The sequence below is a fragment of the Thunnus thynnus genome, chromosome 22, assembly GCF_963924715.1.
Source record: "Thunnus thynnus chromosome 22, fThuThy2.1, whole genome shotgun sequence".
NCBI lineage: Eukaryota > Metazoa > Chordata > Actinopteri > Scombriformes > Scombridae > Thunnus > Thunnus thynnus.
The window spans coordinates 23,703,123-23,718,199 of NC_089538.1; the positions used below are offsets into that span (position 1 = coordinate 23,703,123).

General features: G+C 36.2%; 1 protein-coding gene across 1 annotated transcript in view; it reads left to right on the forward strand.

The window, feature by feature from the left end:
• The window catches only part of LOC137174193 (zinc finger protein 850-like), a 343,824-nt gene extending 330,290 nt beyond the window's left edge, over positions 1 to 13,534 (forward strand). The window contains exon 3 of the mRNA XM_067579350.1: positions 10,460 to 13,534. Within this exon, the coding sequence (XP_067435451.1) occupies positions 10,460 to 12,218 (1,759 nt within the window). The 3' untranslated portion in view covers positions 12,219 to 13,534. The remainder of the gene's footprint in view (positions 1 to 10,459) is intronic.
• Positions 13,535 to 15,077: the final 1,543 nt, after the last annotated feature.

Sequence of the window (15,077 nt, forward strand, 5' to 3'; positions counted from 1 at the left end):
TTTAAAGAGATATCAGGTTTTCCAATTTAACACTTTTTAATTGTATTCAAATGTCTTTTTATATTGCCTTGTGTTGCTTTCATATTTTGTTTTGATGCCTTTCATGTTCTATATAAAGCACTTTGAACTGTCTTGTTGTTGAAATCTGCTGAACAAATTAACTAAGAGTTCTTTGTTTTCAGGACTTTTGTGGCCCGGTTTCTCTTTGCATTACACCTGAATCAATTAAAATGTTTAGGAGCAGCCAAATATAGACATTGTTTAATGACATTCATGATTCATTAAATAAATAAGAATACAATACATATGCAAAGCACATAAAATATGATACATTGCTAATTTATCATATATAATTTTCATATGATTTTATATGATGATTTTATATGATATTTTGGCCATTAAATGTTGTTCATCAGTATATCTCCAAACTATAATTTCATTTATTAATGTTAGACTCTATGACAACATGCAGTGGGCCTATATACTGTATTTTACATTTAAAACTTCCATGAAACGTTACCCACAAACGCACCACACAGACAGGACGTGAATGTGAATGTGATCTTTTATTCCAGATGACTTGAATTTACATTTTTTTACATTTGTTTTTCCCAGACATGACTTTGCAGTACCTGCAGAAGACTTTTATGGAGTTACTCTTGTATCTTTATTATGCAATCAAACAGAACAGGTTTGAAATAAAAAAAATAGATTTGGGAGTAAAACTATTAACACTGCAATCACAGTGCACAGATGACTCACTGAATCCAGCTGGTGATAATTTATTGGGCTGGAAGAAAAGAGAATCTGCTACATTTACGTGTAACTTTTGTCTTAGTAAGAGCAAGAATGTTGTTTGAACTGGTGCATGTAGTTTGCTTTTGTTTAACAATCTGTGATGTAATGGGTTGAAACATACATATTATTTTATCAGCCTGTAGCTGCTAGCTTAGCTCACAAGTAGATATCTTTCAACGTTACAGTCTTTTTAGTGCCAAAGTCCCTCTTTTTGTTACTATACTTCCACCGCAGTTCAACAGGGAAACACTGTCTGAGGAAACACAAAGAGGGAATTTGATGCTAAAAAGACTGTAAATGTGTCAGATATCCACTTGATATGACTAACTCAGACTGATGAAGCCAGTCACTGTTCATATTGACACATGACTGTTGTTTTAAGACACACTTGAAAAATGCTGAACCTGTCCTTTAATAACTTCAGATATCCAGCAGGGGGCTCTCTCAACAAACAAACCTTACATTAACGATCACTCGGCCTCAGAGGTCTCATTTAATTCAAATATTTGTACATTGAAGACAAGAGAAGGTATTTTCAGTGTTTCTGGAATGAATAATGTATCTGAAGCCAGTGAAGAACAGATGAAAAACTAAAAGCTGTTGTAGGTGTGTAGGCAGACATAAATAGACCAAAAACATTATCAGCCATATTCGTCGTTTTGCTTTAAAACATTTTTTATACAGAGACGACTAGATGTTAAACTTTTTCAAGGCATGTTAGGATGTTTGTCACTAAAAATTATAGAATTTGTACAAAATCGACGATTAAAATCCCCTCCAGGCAATAACACTGTACTACAAAATATAACATTTAAGACTGTAGAGACACTTTTTTGATGATTTTTAATGCATAAACACCTTAAGATCATTTAAGTTGTCACACACTACATACATGACACACTACACACACAGAATTGATCAGTTTGAAAGTACAATTATTCACACTGAACCATCAAGAAAATGTTGAATGTTTCACATCAAGGTACAAAAGAACTTCACCTTTTTACCTGAGTACAAGAAAAAAATGAAATAGTGTCTGTTTAAAATCTTAACAACATTTTGATATACTGCATACTAACTGTTCGCCTTCAGAAGCAGCTACAGGTGCTGCTACACCTGAAGGCATCACTCCACCACTTTTGAGGTAATTTTGTTCCCACAAAAAGCTACAAAGTGCATGTCCCTAAATGCATTTGTCTTTGATCAAACCACAAAAAAAACTATTGTTAATTCTTGTCTTGTTCATGTGTGATCAAGGCTAATGCTTAAAGGAGAATGTATAGTATTCTCTAGAGCAAAGTTAAAGAGCAGCAAAAAGAATCACTTCATATATTGGCCTTTTAGATGAAATTATTCACAATCAATAGGCAGAGACTTTCTGGAGAATATAGACTGATTTTTTAAAGGCACCTGACTGAATTTCAGGGCAGGAGAGGCACACCTGGCTGTTTCCTCTTATGAACTTAAAGGAGAATACTGACATGGTTAAAGTCAACAAAGGTTTCTCTGTGTTTTACATGTGGATCACTGATTGTGCTTTCAGGTTAAAACAATTAAAAGGTCATCAGAAGTTTCTTCTGGTCAGTACCTGGGCCATTCCCTTGATCAGCTGCAGAGGTTCGGGCTGTGTAAGTCAGCACAGGTTTAGATGTGCATACACAGCTACCAGGGTTCGGTCTGTATACAGCGACAGAAGAGAATAAATGTGAGTTCCTCCTCAGTGGCTCACCTGGAAAAGGAAGTGGAGCAAATCAGTTCACCATGTAACACCTGGGATCTGTCAAGACCGGCCAACTTAACTAAAGGTCTTCTTACTAGCTCTTTGAAGATTTCAGCAACATCTTACTATCTTACGTCCTGTATTTTTAAGGCTTCCCAATGAACACTCTCTGTCCTGATTGGTCAGCTTTAGGGAGCTATGTAAACGGTAGTAGTAATCAGATTTCATTTCTTTTTTCTTGTTCTTTACCTGAAATATAAACTTCGTAAATCGTCAGTAGATGTTTGATCCTGAATCTGATCCGAATTATGCAAGTGAACAACTTTAGCAACAAAGGCCACATAACAGACGGCCGTTTGTGGGCATGTGTGAACAATCAGGTGTCATCACGAGGAGGAAGTAGAGGTTACTTCAGAGCAGGTTGAAGCCCTGACTTTGACTTTTAGGGAGCAAAAAAAGAAGCTTATTAACTTACTTTGTTGCTTTGAAAATGACATGGCTGGGGGTCTGTTTTGTACCTCACAGCATCTTAAACATTTGTACATTAATTTACAGCTCTTAAAATAAAAATGGAGTCACTGATGATGACCAGTGTTGGGTGTAACGCGTTACAAAGTAACCTTGAGTGGAAGAATGTGACAGTAAAGTGCAAACTGTGCCCAGGCCAGAAACAACTATCCACTGCTGTGAACACATCACACAGCAGCACCTGCAAAGGCGACATGCTAACACAAAGCTAGTAGCCAAAGACTCCCGGACCCAGAGTGATGCTCAAACTGAGTGTATGCCGACCCCAACCTACATTGCTGGAATCCATTTCTTTAATGAACAGATGATTCAGTGCTATCTTATAACAGATAAAGATATTATCAAATAGAAGTAACACAATCCACTAAAAACCAAAATTTAACACTGTTTTTATAAGAAGAGCTGATGTACTTTGTGAGCTGTAAAGTCCAAATTTCTACCAATTGGTTCAAAATCTAGCTGAAAAAATGTTAACATTTATGAATTTTGTCCTGTTACTTTTTACATCCCTTTATATCAGCTGTTGCTCTTTATTTGGGAAAGATGTCTTTAATGTCTTATTTTCTATTCTACTTACATTTTCTCTATTGACCCATACTTCTCTGTTCTCCTGCAACACCTGCATCCCCCCCCCCCGGGAGTCAATAAACAGCCTATCTTATCTTTTCTTAGCATTGTGTGTGTGTGTGTGTGTGTGTGTGTGGTTTTACCTATTCGGTCGCACTTTCCTGTGCTGGTGACAGTGTACATCACAACTGCAGGGTCGATTTCACCTGCAGCACAAAACATGTTACTGTTACACACCAGCTGGTTTTAGACATTTAAATTCAGATACTTTTTAAGGGAGTTATTGTGTAATAGAGCAGCTAATTGACACTACAGTAATGATGGAAATAATGATGGAAACGCTGGAGATGGAAATGGTCATGTTTGATTTCACCGCAGTAAAAAAATATTTCTATAAAACAGCAGTACAGCAGCATGATGATATTCTCAGGTATATAAGAAGGTTGTTATTGTGTGGGAACATTATTTAGATGTTATCAGATTTTTTAAATGTTTTGCTCCAATTTATTTGTTCTCTTTGTTCCAGGTTCTACAGTATAAGACATTTTTAATGGCAGGTTCACAGCTTCAATAGGCTGTTTCACAAATGTCGCTATCGTGGATCATGAGGAGCAACTTAGTCAGTTTGTGTGATGCACTGTGGGATAGTCTGGGGACATAGCAGCAAATGTTAACCTTCCAACACAGAGAGACTAACAGAGAAACACGGTTTGAATGAGTGGAAAAGCAGACGGACAGCTGTCTCAGAAAGAAAGACATTTTAATATCACATCAGGTGGGTCGCCTGTTAAAACCATGGATGTATTAAGGAGAAAAGTCTTCAAACAAACATGCAATAACTCCCCAAACCTCAGCGGTGACTTCTCTGTTGTGTAACACAGAATGAAGTATGAATGAATAGATTAAGTGTTTTTATCAACTTGCAGTGTATTTACATACATATAAAAATATAGTATGTCCGAAACCATTAAACCATTATTGATGCATTATAATTTAATATGATATCAATATGAATAAATTACAATAGATGTTTGGATGTTTAGATGTTACAGAGATGTTTGGGAAAAGCAAAAGCTTTTACTTCCCATTTTTCCAAAGTCTCAGTTTTTTGGTAGTGCAGCTAATGGCAGAATAGCTCACAGCACAGTAAGTCTAGTGGTTAATTTTCCCTGAAACATCAAATTTATTAGATTATAACCTGTATTACCAGACTACGGAGGCTCAGTCTGGTTCAGTGGCTTCCCAGTCCAATCTAAAGCCAGGATTTCTCTCCTTCCTAAACAGCTGCCCTAAGCGTACCCTAAGACTGGCTGAAAAAATCACCATGGACCCTCCTCATGTCCCACATGAGGAGAACCAACTTCTGCCCTCTGGGGGGCGCTTTAGGGTGCCAGGCTGCAAGATGAATAAGTACAAGCACTCTTTTGTTCCTAACTCTATAACGCACAATGACTATGATCACCCCCTCACCCCCCACCCTCGCAAAAGGCTGTGCTCTCTTGCTTTCTGCTCGCAATAATATGACAGACTGCTGGAGTTTCTTGTTCTTGTTCATGTTATTTAATGCTGTTGATGATTGTTGGAGCATGTGATGCAAGACAAATTTTCATGTGATTGGACAATGAAGTTTTCTTTTATCTTATTTTAAGGGCATACGATGACATATTTCTCAGCAAAAACATTCAAACCGTGAGATTCTTTTACATAAATGACAGTGTTATATGCAAGTTTACAAATGAGGTGCTACAGCAGTGATGGTGACTGGGTATTAGTGAAATGGCCTATGCTGTGAACCAGACCTGTAATTTAATATGCAGATAGAAGCTGTGAATGGATAGAAAGGCTTCAAGATATGGATAACTTTTGCCTTTATCATTGCAATCATCGTGCTTAGGTAGCGCCACTTCCAGTACTCACTTTTTTGTTTCACTTGTGATCAGTGGAGGAAATCATGATCTGGTATTTCCACTGTCACCACTTTTTATAGAGACTATTTCTTCAGTAAAAGTGGCCAACATGAAAACTGTTCACAACATGTTTGTGTTGATTTAATGAGCAAACAGGGGAAGTGTTTCCAGTAAGGAAGAAATGTTGCAGGTGATTTTAAATGTATATATTTAATGCTGTGAGAAAGTAAGAAAACATGTGTTACATGAAAACCACCTGACCTTTGTGGTTCCTCCAGAGGTAGAGCACTATCAGCGAGGCTAGCGAGATGCAGACGCCCACCACAGGAAATAGAAAGCGTGCAAGAGGGGACTGAGGCGGCCCAGAATGTCCTGCTTCAAAACAGACACGCCACAAGTTGGCCTCAATGCAAAGGAAAAAAAGAGCTGTGTCTACATGGTTGGCAGGTTTTGTACTTTCTAGATACATCTTTCACGTTTACCAATCATCTCATCATGGTAAGACAAAGTAAACCAACACATTTCCCAGGATGTTGAGATAGATGTAAAGTGCTAGTTTTTTTCAAATAATAATGGTGGATATTTCATTATGAAACAGTTGTTCCCTATATATATATATATATATATATATATATATATATATATATATATATATATATATATATATATATATATATATATATATATATATATATATATATATATATATATATACACACACACACACACACACACACACACACACATATATATATATATATATATATATATATATATATATATATATATATATATATATATATATATATATATATATATATATATATATACATATATATATATGAAGTTAAGTCTGCTCTCACCTCTGACAGTCAGCCAGCCAGCTGTCTGGTGATTGTCCAACTCCAGAGATGTTACACTTGTAGAGTCCTTCATCAGATTGAGAAATACTGTGGATGGTCATGTTTCCTGTAGAGCTGGTTGCCATGAGAAAGCCATCTTTATAGAAAGAAGTGGTGAGGTTGGAGGAGAAAGTCATGGTATTTATATTCTTACAGCTCAGAGTCACATCATCTCCCTCCATCACAGGAAGGGCAGGACTCTCCAGGATTACAGGACCAGCTGAATGACAGACAGGCAGAAAGATAAGATTTAATATAATGACTTGTGCACCTGCAATAAAAAATTGTAACTTTGAGGTCTCTGTACTATAAAGTCCTCATATTAGATCAACAAAATAGATTGTACATGCCGATGTGTAACTGAAGTTCTTTGAGAAATGTATAATGTAGTACAAAGACAAGAGGTTGTAATATGTAGAACAACATCAGAGTGAAGCCATAAACAGAACCACGTTCCCGCAGTTGCTCAGTTGCATCTGCCTTACACTGAACTACTCTCCTGAGACTGATTAAAACACCTTAATAAGATGTTTTTTTTATGGTAAAAGTATATTGTATGTACTCCCAATGACCACAGCAACTGCTTTTTTGATGATGTAGTTAGTTTTAATGTATTGTGCTTGCTTAATTTTAGCTTCACAATAAATCTTCAATTACTTCTTCCAATGTTTTAGTGTTTTCTGGCTTTTGTTACCATGAAACTGAGTGGTGACAGTAGACTGTTGTGAATAGGGATGGGTATTGTAAGAATTTTATGAATTCTCCTAATCAGTTCCGTTCTTTATCCATATTTTTCTTCAAGTTTTTCTTCATTGCTAAATAATTGTTTTTTGAAAATATATTATCATAAAAACAATACATTTGGAACAGGATTAAAATTGATTGATATTTTAAACTAATCTAAAATGTCAGTAGCATAAATAATATTTCTTACATCGAAATACTGAGTAAAGTTTAGAAAGAAGAGCTGCCTGCAGATACCACTGGTAGAAGAGGGAGGGGCTGGTTTAGGAGGGTATATGTGTGTGATGTGTTTAAGGTTTTTACAAATAACACATTGAAAGGTTGTAATTTTGTAATTTAACCAAAAGGTTAAAATAAATAAAATCATTAAATATATTTCTTAGCTTACAGGAATGTAATGTCTTTAGATTTAGATTGAGATCAATGCAACACATTGGTTTAGAGTTTAATACATTTAAATATGTGATTTAAAGGTTGGTTAAGCAGAACATGACATGAATTCCACTTAAGTCAAAAGCTGGGATAGCAGCTACTGAAATATGCTAACCTAGCTGCTTCCTCCTTTAGTTATGGGGAATATTTAAGCAAATTTATATTTGTGAGAAATTGAAATCAAAATAATTCCACATGATCCAGTTTTGTTATTCTATTGTATTTTTTGTATTTTTCACCAATACAACGACCTGCAACAAATTACTGTTTTCATTATTCATTAATCTGAAATAGTGGAAAAATGCTCGTTGTTATTTCTTAGAGTCCAAGGCGACGTATTTTAATTACTAATTTTGTCAGATCAAAAGTAAAAAATAATTGAATTTACTGAAATGAAACACAGAAAAGCTTTAAAAAAAAAGTTACAGAGATAGTTTTATTGTTGGATTCAACACCTGTGAGGTCAGAAAGGTGTGAGGTGTTGAGGAGTTTTCAGACTCTGTGTGACGACCTGACGAGTACTTTGAAGAACATTGAGACTTTAATGTCCCTGATCTTTCTGATGGCTGTTCAGTCAGGAGCAGAGATGGTAAACAGGTTTCGATCATTACAGTCTGAGTCGTCCACACCTCCTCATTGTTCTGCTTCAGTGCTGGAATTTATCTAAGTACATGTACTCAAGTACTGCACTTAAGTACAACTTAAAGGTACTTTACTTAAATATTTCCATTTTCTGCTACTTTACACATCTACAGCATCACATTTATTTCACAGCTGTAGTTACTGTTCAGGTCTGCATTTTAGGAGTAAAACAGATGATGTGTTTTATATGTTTATATTTTTAATGAATTTGGATCACTTTGTAGAGATCTGTTCACACTTTCACATTAAATACTCTTTTTTTCCTGCTGATCAGTATCACGGTATTTATACTTCCTTTGTCTGGTTTAGATTTTCAACTGGAAATGTCCATCTTCAAATATTTAATATATATTTGTTAAAATGTTACCACAGAGCTAAGGTTAATCTGCAAAATTGGACAGTAAAGTTAAAAAGTAGAAGCTGCTTTTGTCCCCTTCTGCTTGAAATCAAGGAGCCATTTTGTTTCACAACAGTCTAGTAGGAAATCTTGCTACTTAGCAACAGTGACTAAGGGGGCGGGGTCAAAGTCCAGTAATCTCACAAGAGTTGATATTTAAACTGGAACAGAAACACAATCCATCAGTCAGAGAGGAGACCTGCTGGATTTCACTGACCAGGATCACTACAAGAGCAGAATGGAGGAGAACCAGAACACAGAGCACCACACCAACAACCCCGTTAAAAGAGAAGAACCAGACTCAGCCTCTGCTTCCACCAATAAACAGGTCAGTGTTCATGGCTTCATGATAAAACCAGTTTTTTGGGCGTAAAAACTGCAAAAAGTTCTCAGTGTTTGCTGGTTTCACCTTGTTGCAAGTAATATAAACACAACTAGAAAACTGTTTACTTTGTGTTTGAGGAAGAATGAACAGAATCAGACATTTTAGACATTTCTGAAGAGGATTTCCAGTTAATGTCAGATGATGTGCTTCACTGTGGCTTCACTGCTGCTGTCAGTGTTTTTAACATATGTGCATAATTCTACCCAAAATAAACAGAGTTGTTGAGGTCCTGCAGTTTTCATTTCTAATGAAGGGGAAGACATTGCTTTTCACTTCATAAGTTATTTCCTAAAATTCCGTGAGATGTAAGAAAGAAAAGATATCAATGTTTCTCATGCTTATTCTGCAGAGTCACTGAGATCTTCTCTTGATATTTCCTAGTTAATACGTTTTTCCTTTAGCCCAAATTTCTTATTTAAGTTTCATTTCATATTTATGAAGGAAATAGAACAATATACATCCACCAACTCACCCTAATTCAAAACATTCAAATCTGTAACACACATCACATCTTTATCTAGATCCACCCTCTAGCTCCTGCCACATTTTTCTCTTACATAATTTCAATATTTTAACTCTTTTTTTTTTTTCCAAATCTACACATGTCGCTATTTTCAAGTGTTGTCACTTGATGTAATGTTGTCTTGTTTATGACACTGACTGCTGTGGTAGTAATAGACAGACCTAGCGTTTAATTTGTCTTTCAGAAGTGATATATTTTTTCTTACCGATATGGCTCATGTGATATTTTAGCTAAAAATCTCAGGCCACATTTCAAGACTATAAGGAGCTGTCACTTCAAGGTTTCGTGTCCAATAATCAGTGTTGGCGGTTTGATGTGTAGCATCAGTCATCATGTTGGATCTCAGTATTGATGGCTTTTACTCCTTCTCCATTTGCAGCAGTTTAAAGTTACTCATAATCTTTACTTCAGTACACAAAAACTGGCAAAAATGTGCTCAGTTTCTGACACCAGCTGTCCTGGATGTATCTATCAATCTCTGTAATTATCTAATTGTCTTGCATTTCTTTTTGTGATTCTTTGTTTTTTGGTCATTATTACCGTCAATGTTCTTATTTTACTGAACAGGGAAAATCTAGTAGTGTTCAAGAGTAAAACATTCAAAAAAAGATCAGCATTGGTCTAGATGTCATGACTGATTTATGATCTGATTAATTTATTTATCCTGACTATTTATGGTCTCTGGTCGGGATCAAGCTTAAAAAATACTGGATCACATGTTTCCAATAATGCAACTCTATCTATGATTTAAATCTCACATTTTCTCTCTTTCATTATTTTTGTCTGTTGCCATAGAAACAGACAGGAAGAAAGGGACTCAAACATCACTGCTGTCAGCACTGTGACAAAACTTTCACGACATCAAGTTCTTTAAAGATTCATCAGACAGTTCACACAGGAGAGAAACTTCACAGCTGTGACCAATGTGGGAAAACTTTCAACAAAGGAAGTACCCTAAAAGTCCACCAACGCATTCATACTGGAGAGAAACCATACAGCTGTGACCTTTGTGGGAAAGCTTTCACTTCAAGTGGTTATCTAAAAATCCACCAACGCAGTCATACTGGAGAGAAACCATACAGCTGTGACCTTTGTGGGAAAGCTTTCACTTCAAGTGGTTATCTAAAAATCCACCAACGCAGTCATACTGGAGAGAAACCATACAGCTGTGACCTTTGTGGACAAGCTTTCATGAGAGACAATGATCTAAAAAGCCACCAACTCATTCACACTGGTGAGAAACCATACTGGTGTTACCAATGTGGGAAAACTTTCACTCGAGAGAGTCATCTAAAACGCCACCAACGCATTCACACTGGAGAGAAGCCGTACAGCTGTGACCAATGTGGGAAAACTTTCACTCAAGACAATCATCTAAAAATCCACCAGCGCATTCATACGGGAGAGAAACCATACAGCTGTGGCCAATGTGGGAAAACTTTCAGGACAAACAGTGATCTAAAAAGCCACCAATACAGTCACACTGGAGAGAAACCGTACAGCTGTGACCAATGTGGGAAAGCTTTCAACAAAGGAAGTACCCTAAAAGTCCACCAACGCATTCACACTGGAGAGAAACCGTACAGCTGTGACCAATGTGGGAGAGCTTTCAACAAAGGAAGTACCCTAAAAGTCCACCAACGCATTCATACTGGAGAGAAACCATACAGCTGTGACCTTTGTGGGAAAGCTTTCATTTCAAGTGGTCATCTAAAAATCCACCAACGCAGTCATACTGGAGAGAAACCATACAGCTGTGACCAATGTGGGAAAACTTTCACGCGAGACAATGATCTAAAATGCCACCAACACATTCACACTGGAGAGAAATCGTACAGCTGTGACCAATGTGGGAAAACTTTCACTCAATACAATCAAATAAAAAGCCACCAACGCATTCACACTGGAGAGAAACCATTCAGCTGTGACCAATGTGGGAAAACTTTCACTCATAAAAATGATCTAAAACACCACCAATACATTCACACTGGAGAGAAACCGTACAGCTGTGACCAATGTGGGAAAGCTTTCAACAAGGGAAGTACCCTAAAAGTCCACCAACGCATTCATACTGGAGAGAAACCATACAGCTGTGACCTTTGTGGGAAAGCTTTCACTTCAAGTGGTCATCTAAAAATCCACCAACGCATTCATACTGGAGAGAAACCATACAGCTGTGACCAATGTGGGAAAACTTTCACGACAAACAGTGATCTAAAAAGCCACCAACTCATTCACACTGGTGAGAAACCGTACAGCTGTGACCAATGTGGGAAAACTTTCACTCGAGACAGTCATCTAAAACGCCACCAACGCATTCATACTGGAGAGAAGCCGTACTGGTGTGACCAATGTGGGAAACATTTCACTTGCAACAGTGATCTAAAACGCCACCAATACATTCACACTGGAGAGAGACCATACAGCTGTGAACAATGTGGGAAAACTTTCACTCAAGTCATTCATCTAAAAGTCCACCAGCGCATTCATACGGGAGAGAAACCATACAGCTGTGAACAATGTGGGAAAACTTTCACTCAAGACAACCATCTAAAAATCCACCAAAGTATTCACACTGGTGAGGAGCCGTACTGGTGTGAACAATGTGGGAAAACTTTTGCTCACAGGAATTCTCTAAAAGCCCACCAACACAGTCACTCAGCATTGTGTTGAACATGTTTTAAAGGCAGGTTAGTGGTGTCCCCCTACCTCCTCTCCATGCCTTCAATAACAATGTTGTTCTATCCTGATCTTCTCTACAGAGTGAGGGCAGTCAACAGTAACTTTAGCTGTGCACATGAGTTTTAATGCTCAGTGATTGGCTGGTTCTTGCAGAAATGCACCTTGGGAGTCACAGTTAATTTCTACCCTGAACGTTTTTTTACTTTTCATTTTTGTTTCATGTGGAGTTTGAATAGAATGTGTCAATCGAATTTGTATATGACTCAGAGCTCCATAATTTCCCTTTTAAATGATTTTAGAAAGTCAGAAGACAGCAGCTACATTTTTGTAGCTGACCAGCTGACATTAGCCCTGAGTTTAAAGTCTTTCTGTGAACATTTTCTTGATCACTATTGGTTTAAATTCAACATAGTGTTGAGTGTCAATAAATTATAGTTCTGAATAGTTACTGATAAGGGGGTAGTTTGATCATAAACAAACCAGCCAAAGCAGATGGTGACAGGCCGTTTGTCTGTTGCCATAGAAACAAACAGGAAGAAAGAGACTCAAACATCCCCGCTGTCAGCAATGTGTCACATAACACATAGAAAGGTTGTAATTTTGTAATTGTATGCCTTTTTAGACAGACTGGTTTTATACCAAAAAGTTAAAATAAATAAAATAATTAAAATAGCTTTCTTCTCCATTATATATAGTTTAAGAAATCAAAATGTGATTATACACCAGCAGTAGCTTACAGGAATGGAATGTCTTTAGATTGAGAATAATACAATAATTACTAATAAGGGGGCAGTTTTATCGTGAACAAAGCAGATGGTGACAGGCAGCAACTTGATTTGTTGTGAATGTGAAATAGTTGATTCTTCCACTTGCCATTATTAGTCTATTCTTGATATTACTGTAAATTAATTGATTATTGGTTACCTTTATATTTTGATATTATGTGTACTGTTTAGTTTTTTAATGATAGTGTATTATTATCAGTTCACCACTGGATCTGATGTGTCATGTTTAACATGAGCGCCCTCTGCTGGGCTCCTAACTCTGTCACCCGTCTGCTGTTTCACTGTTGTAGGTTGACGCATATAAACTCAGTTAAAAACATCTTAGTAAGTTTGATTTTTATGGTAAAAGTATATTGTATGTTCTCCCAATGACCACAGCAACTACCGTTTTTGATGATGTGGTTGGTTTTATTTTGTGTTGTGTTTGTTTGATTTTAGCTTCACTGTAAATCTTCTATAACTTCTTTCATTGTTTTAGTGTTTTGTAGAATTTGTTACCATGAAACTGACTGTGTGAGAGCTGATATCATTTTTATTACCAGAATAAACTGCTTGATATAACCAAAAGTGATGGTTTGTGCCTCATTGATCAAACTTTGCAGTAGAGTGTTGTGAGTAGGGATGGGTATCATTGTCATTTTATAGATACTACCTATTGGTTGGGTACCCTTACTGGTCCCGTTTCATTTTCATTACTGTACTTTATATAGTATTATAAAGAAGAATATATTCAGAACAGGATGAAAGGATATTTTAAACATTGTTTCTAGAATAGCAACAGTGATGTTTACAACAGCAAAGTCACTATAAACTTAAGTGAGATATTACTAAGTAATATCTTAGTAATATCTCACTGGAATCGATTCTAAAATGTCAATAACAAATAATATTCCTTACATCAAAACACTGGGTAGGGATGGTTATCGTTAAGATTTTATCAATACTGCTATCTATTGGTTCAATTCTCTTAAGGGTTCTTTTTCATTATTTTTTAAAAATATATTATTATTAGAAAAGAAATAAATTGAAAACAGGATTAAAATTGATTTATATTTCAAACATAACTAAATATTGTTTCCAGAGTAGCAACAGTAATGTTCACAACAGCAATGTCAGGATATAAACTCCACAATAATTCACTGGAATTCACCTTACATCAAAATACTGAGAAAGAAGACCTGCCTGCAGGTACCACTGGTAGAGGGAGGAGGGCTGGTTTGAGACAGTAATGTACATGTGGTGTGTTTAAAGTTTTTACACATAGAAAGGTTGTAATTTTGTAATTCCATGTAAAGTTAAAACATGTCTCTTATCCATTTTAAATTGTTTAAGAAAACAAACTTTGATTTTATGCCAGCAATAGCTTGTATGAATGTAATGTCTTTAGATTTAGATTGAGAACAATACAACACAGTTTGATACATTTTAATATGTGATTTAAAGGTTGGTTAAGCACCAAATCACAAGAATCTCATTAAAGTCAAAAGCTGAGACGCTGATTTTGAAGTCGTTATGATGAATTCTGTAGGAGAAGTTCGTTAAAACAAAAGCCCTGGAAATGGCTAAAAAAAAGTGAAAATTTTTCCAAGATGGCCGACTTCCTGTAGGACTTACAATATGGCTCCAAGAGGCTTTTTTGTGCGTCTTGACATGATACATATGCCCTGTGAATTTCATTTTTCTACGTTAATCTGGAAGGCGGTGCTTCCATTTTGAAATTTTCAAGGGAGCGCTGTTCATTCTCATTAAAGTCAAAAGCTGAGATAGCAGCTACTGAGATATGCTAAGCCAGCTGCTTCCTCTTTTAGTTATGTAGGATATTTAAGGGAATTTATGTTAATTCCACATGATCTGATGTTCTGTTTTATTGAAAACACTGACCTGTGATAAAATTCACATTATGATTGATTTGAGAACAGCCTGCAACAAATTGTTATTATTTATTCATCAATTTGAAATAGTTATAAATGCTCATTATTATTTCTTAGTGTCCAAGCTGATGTATTTTAAGTTTGCTTTTGTTTGATCAACAGTAGAAAATCCCAAAATAATTCAGTTTACAGTC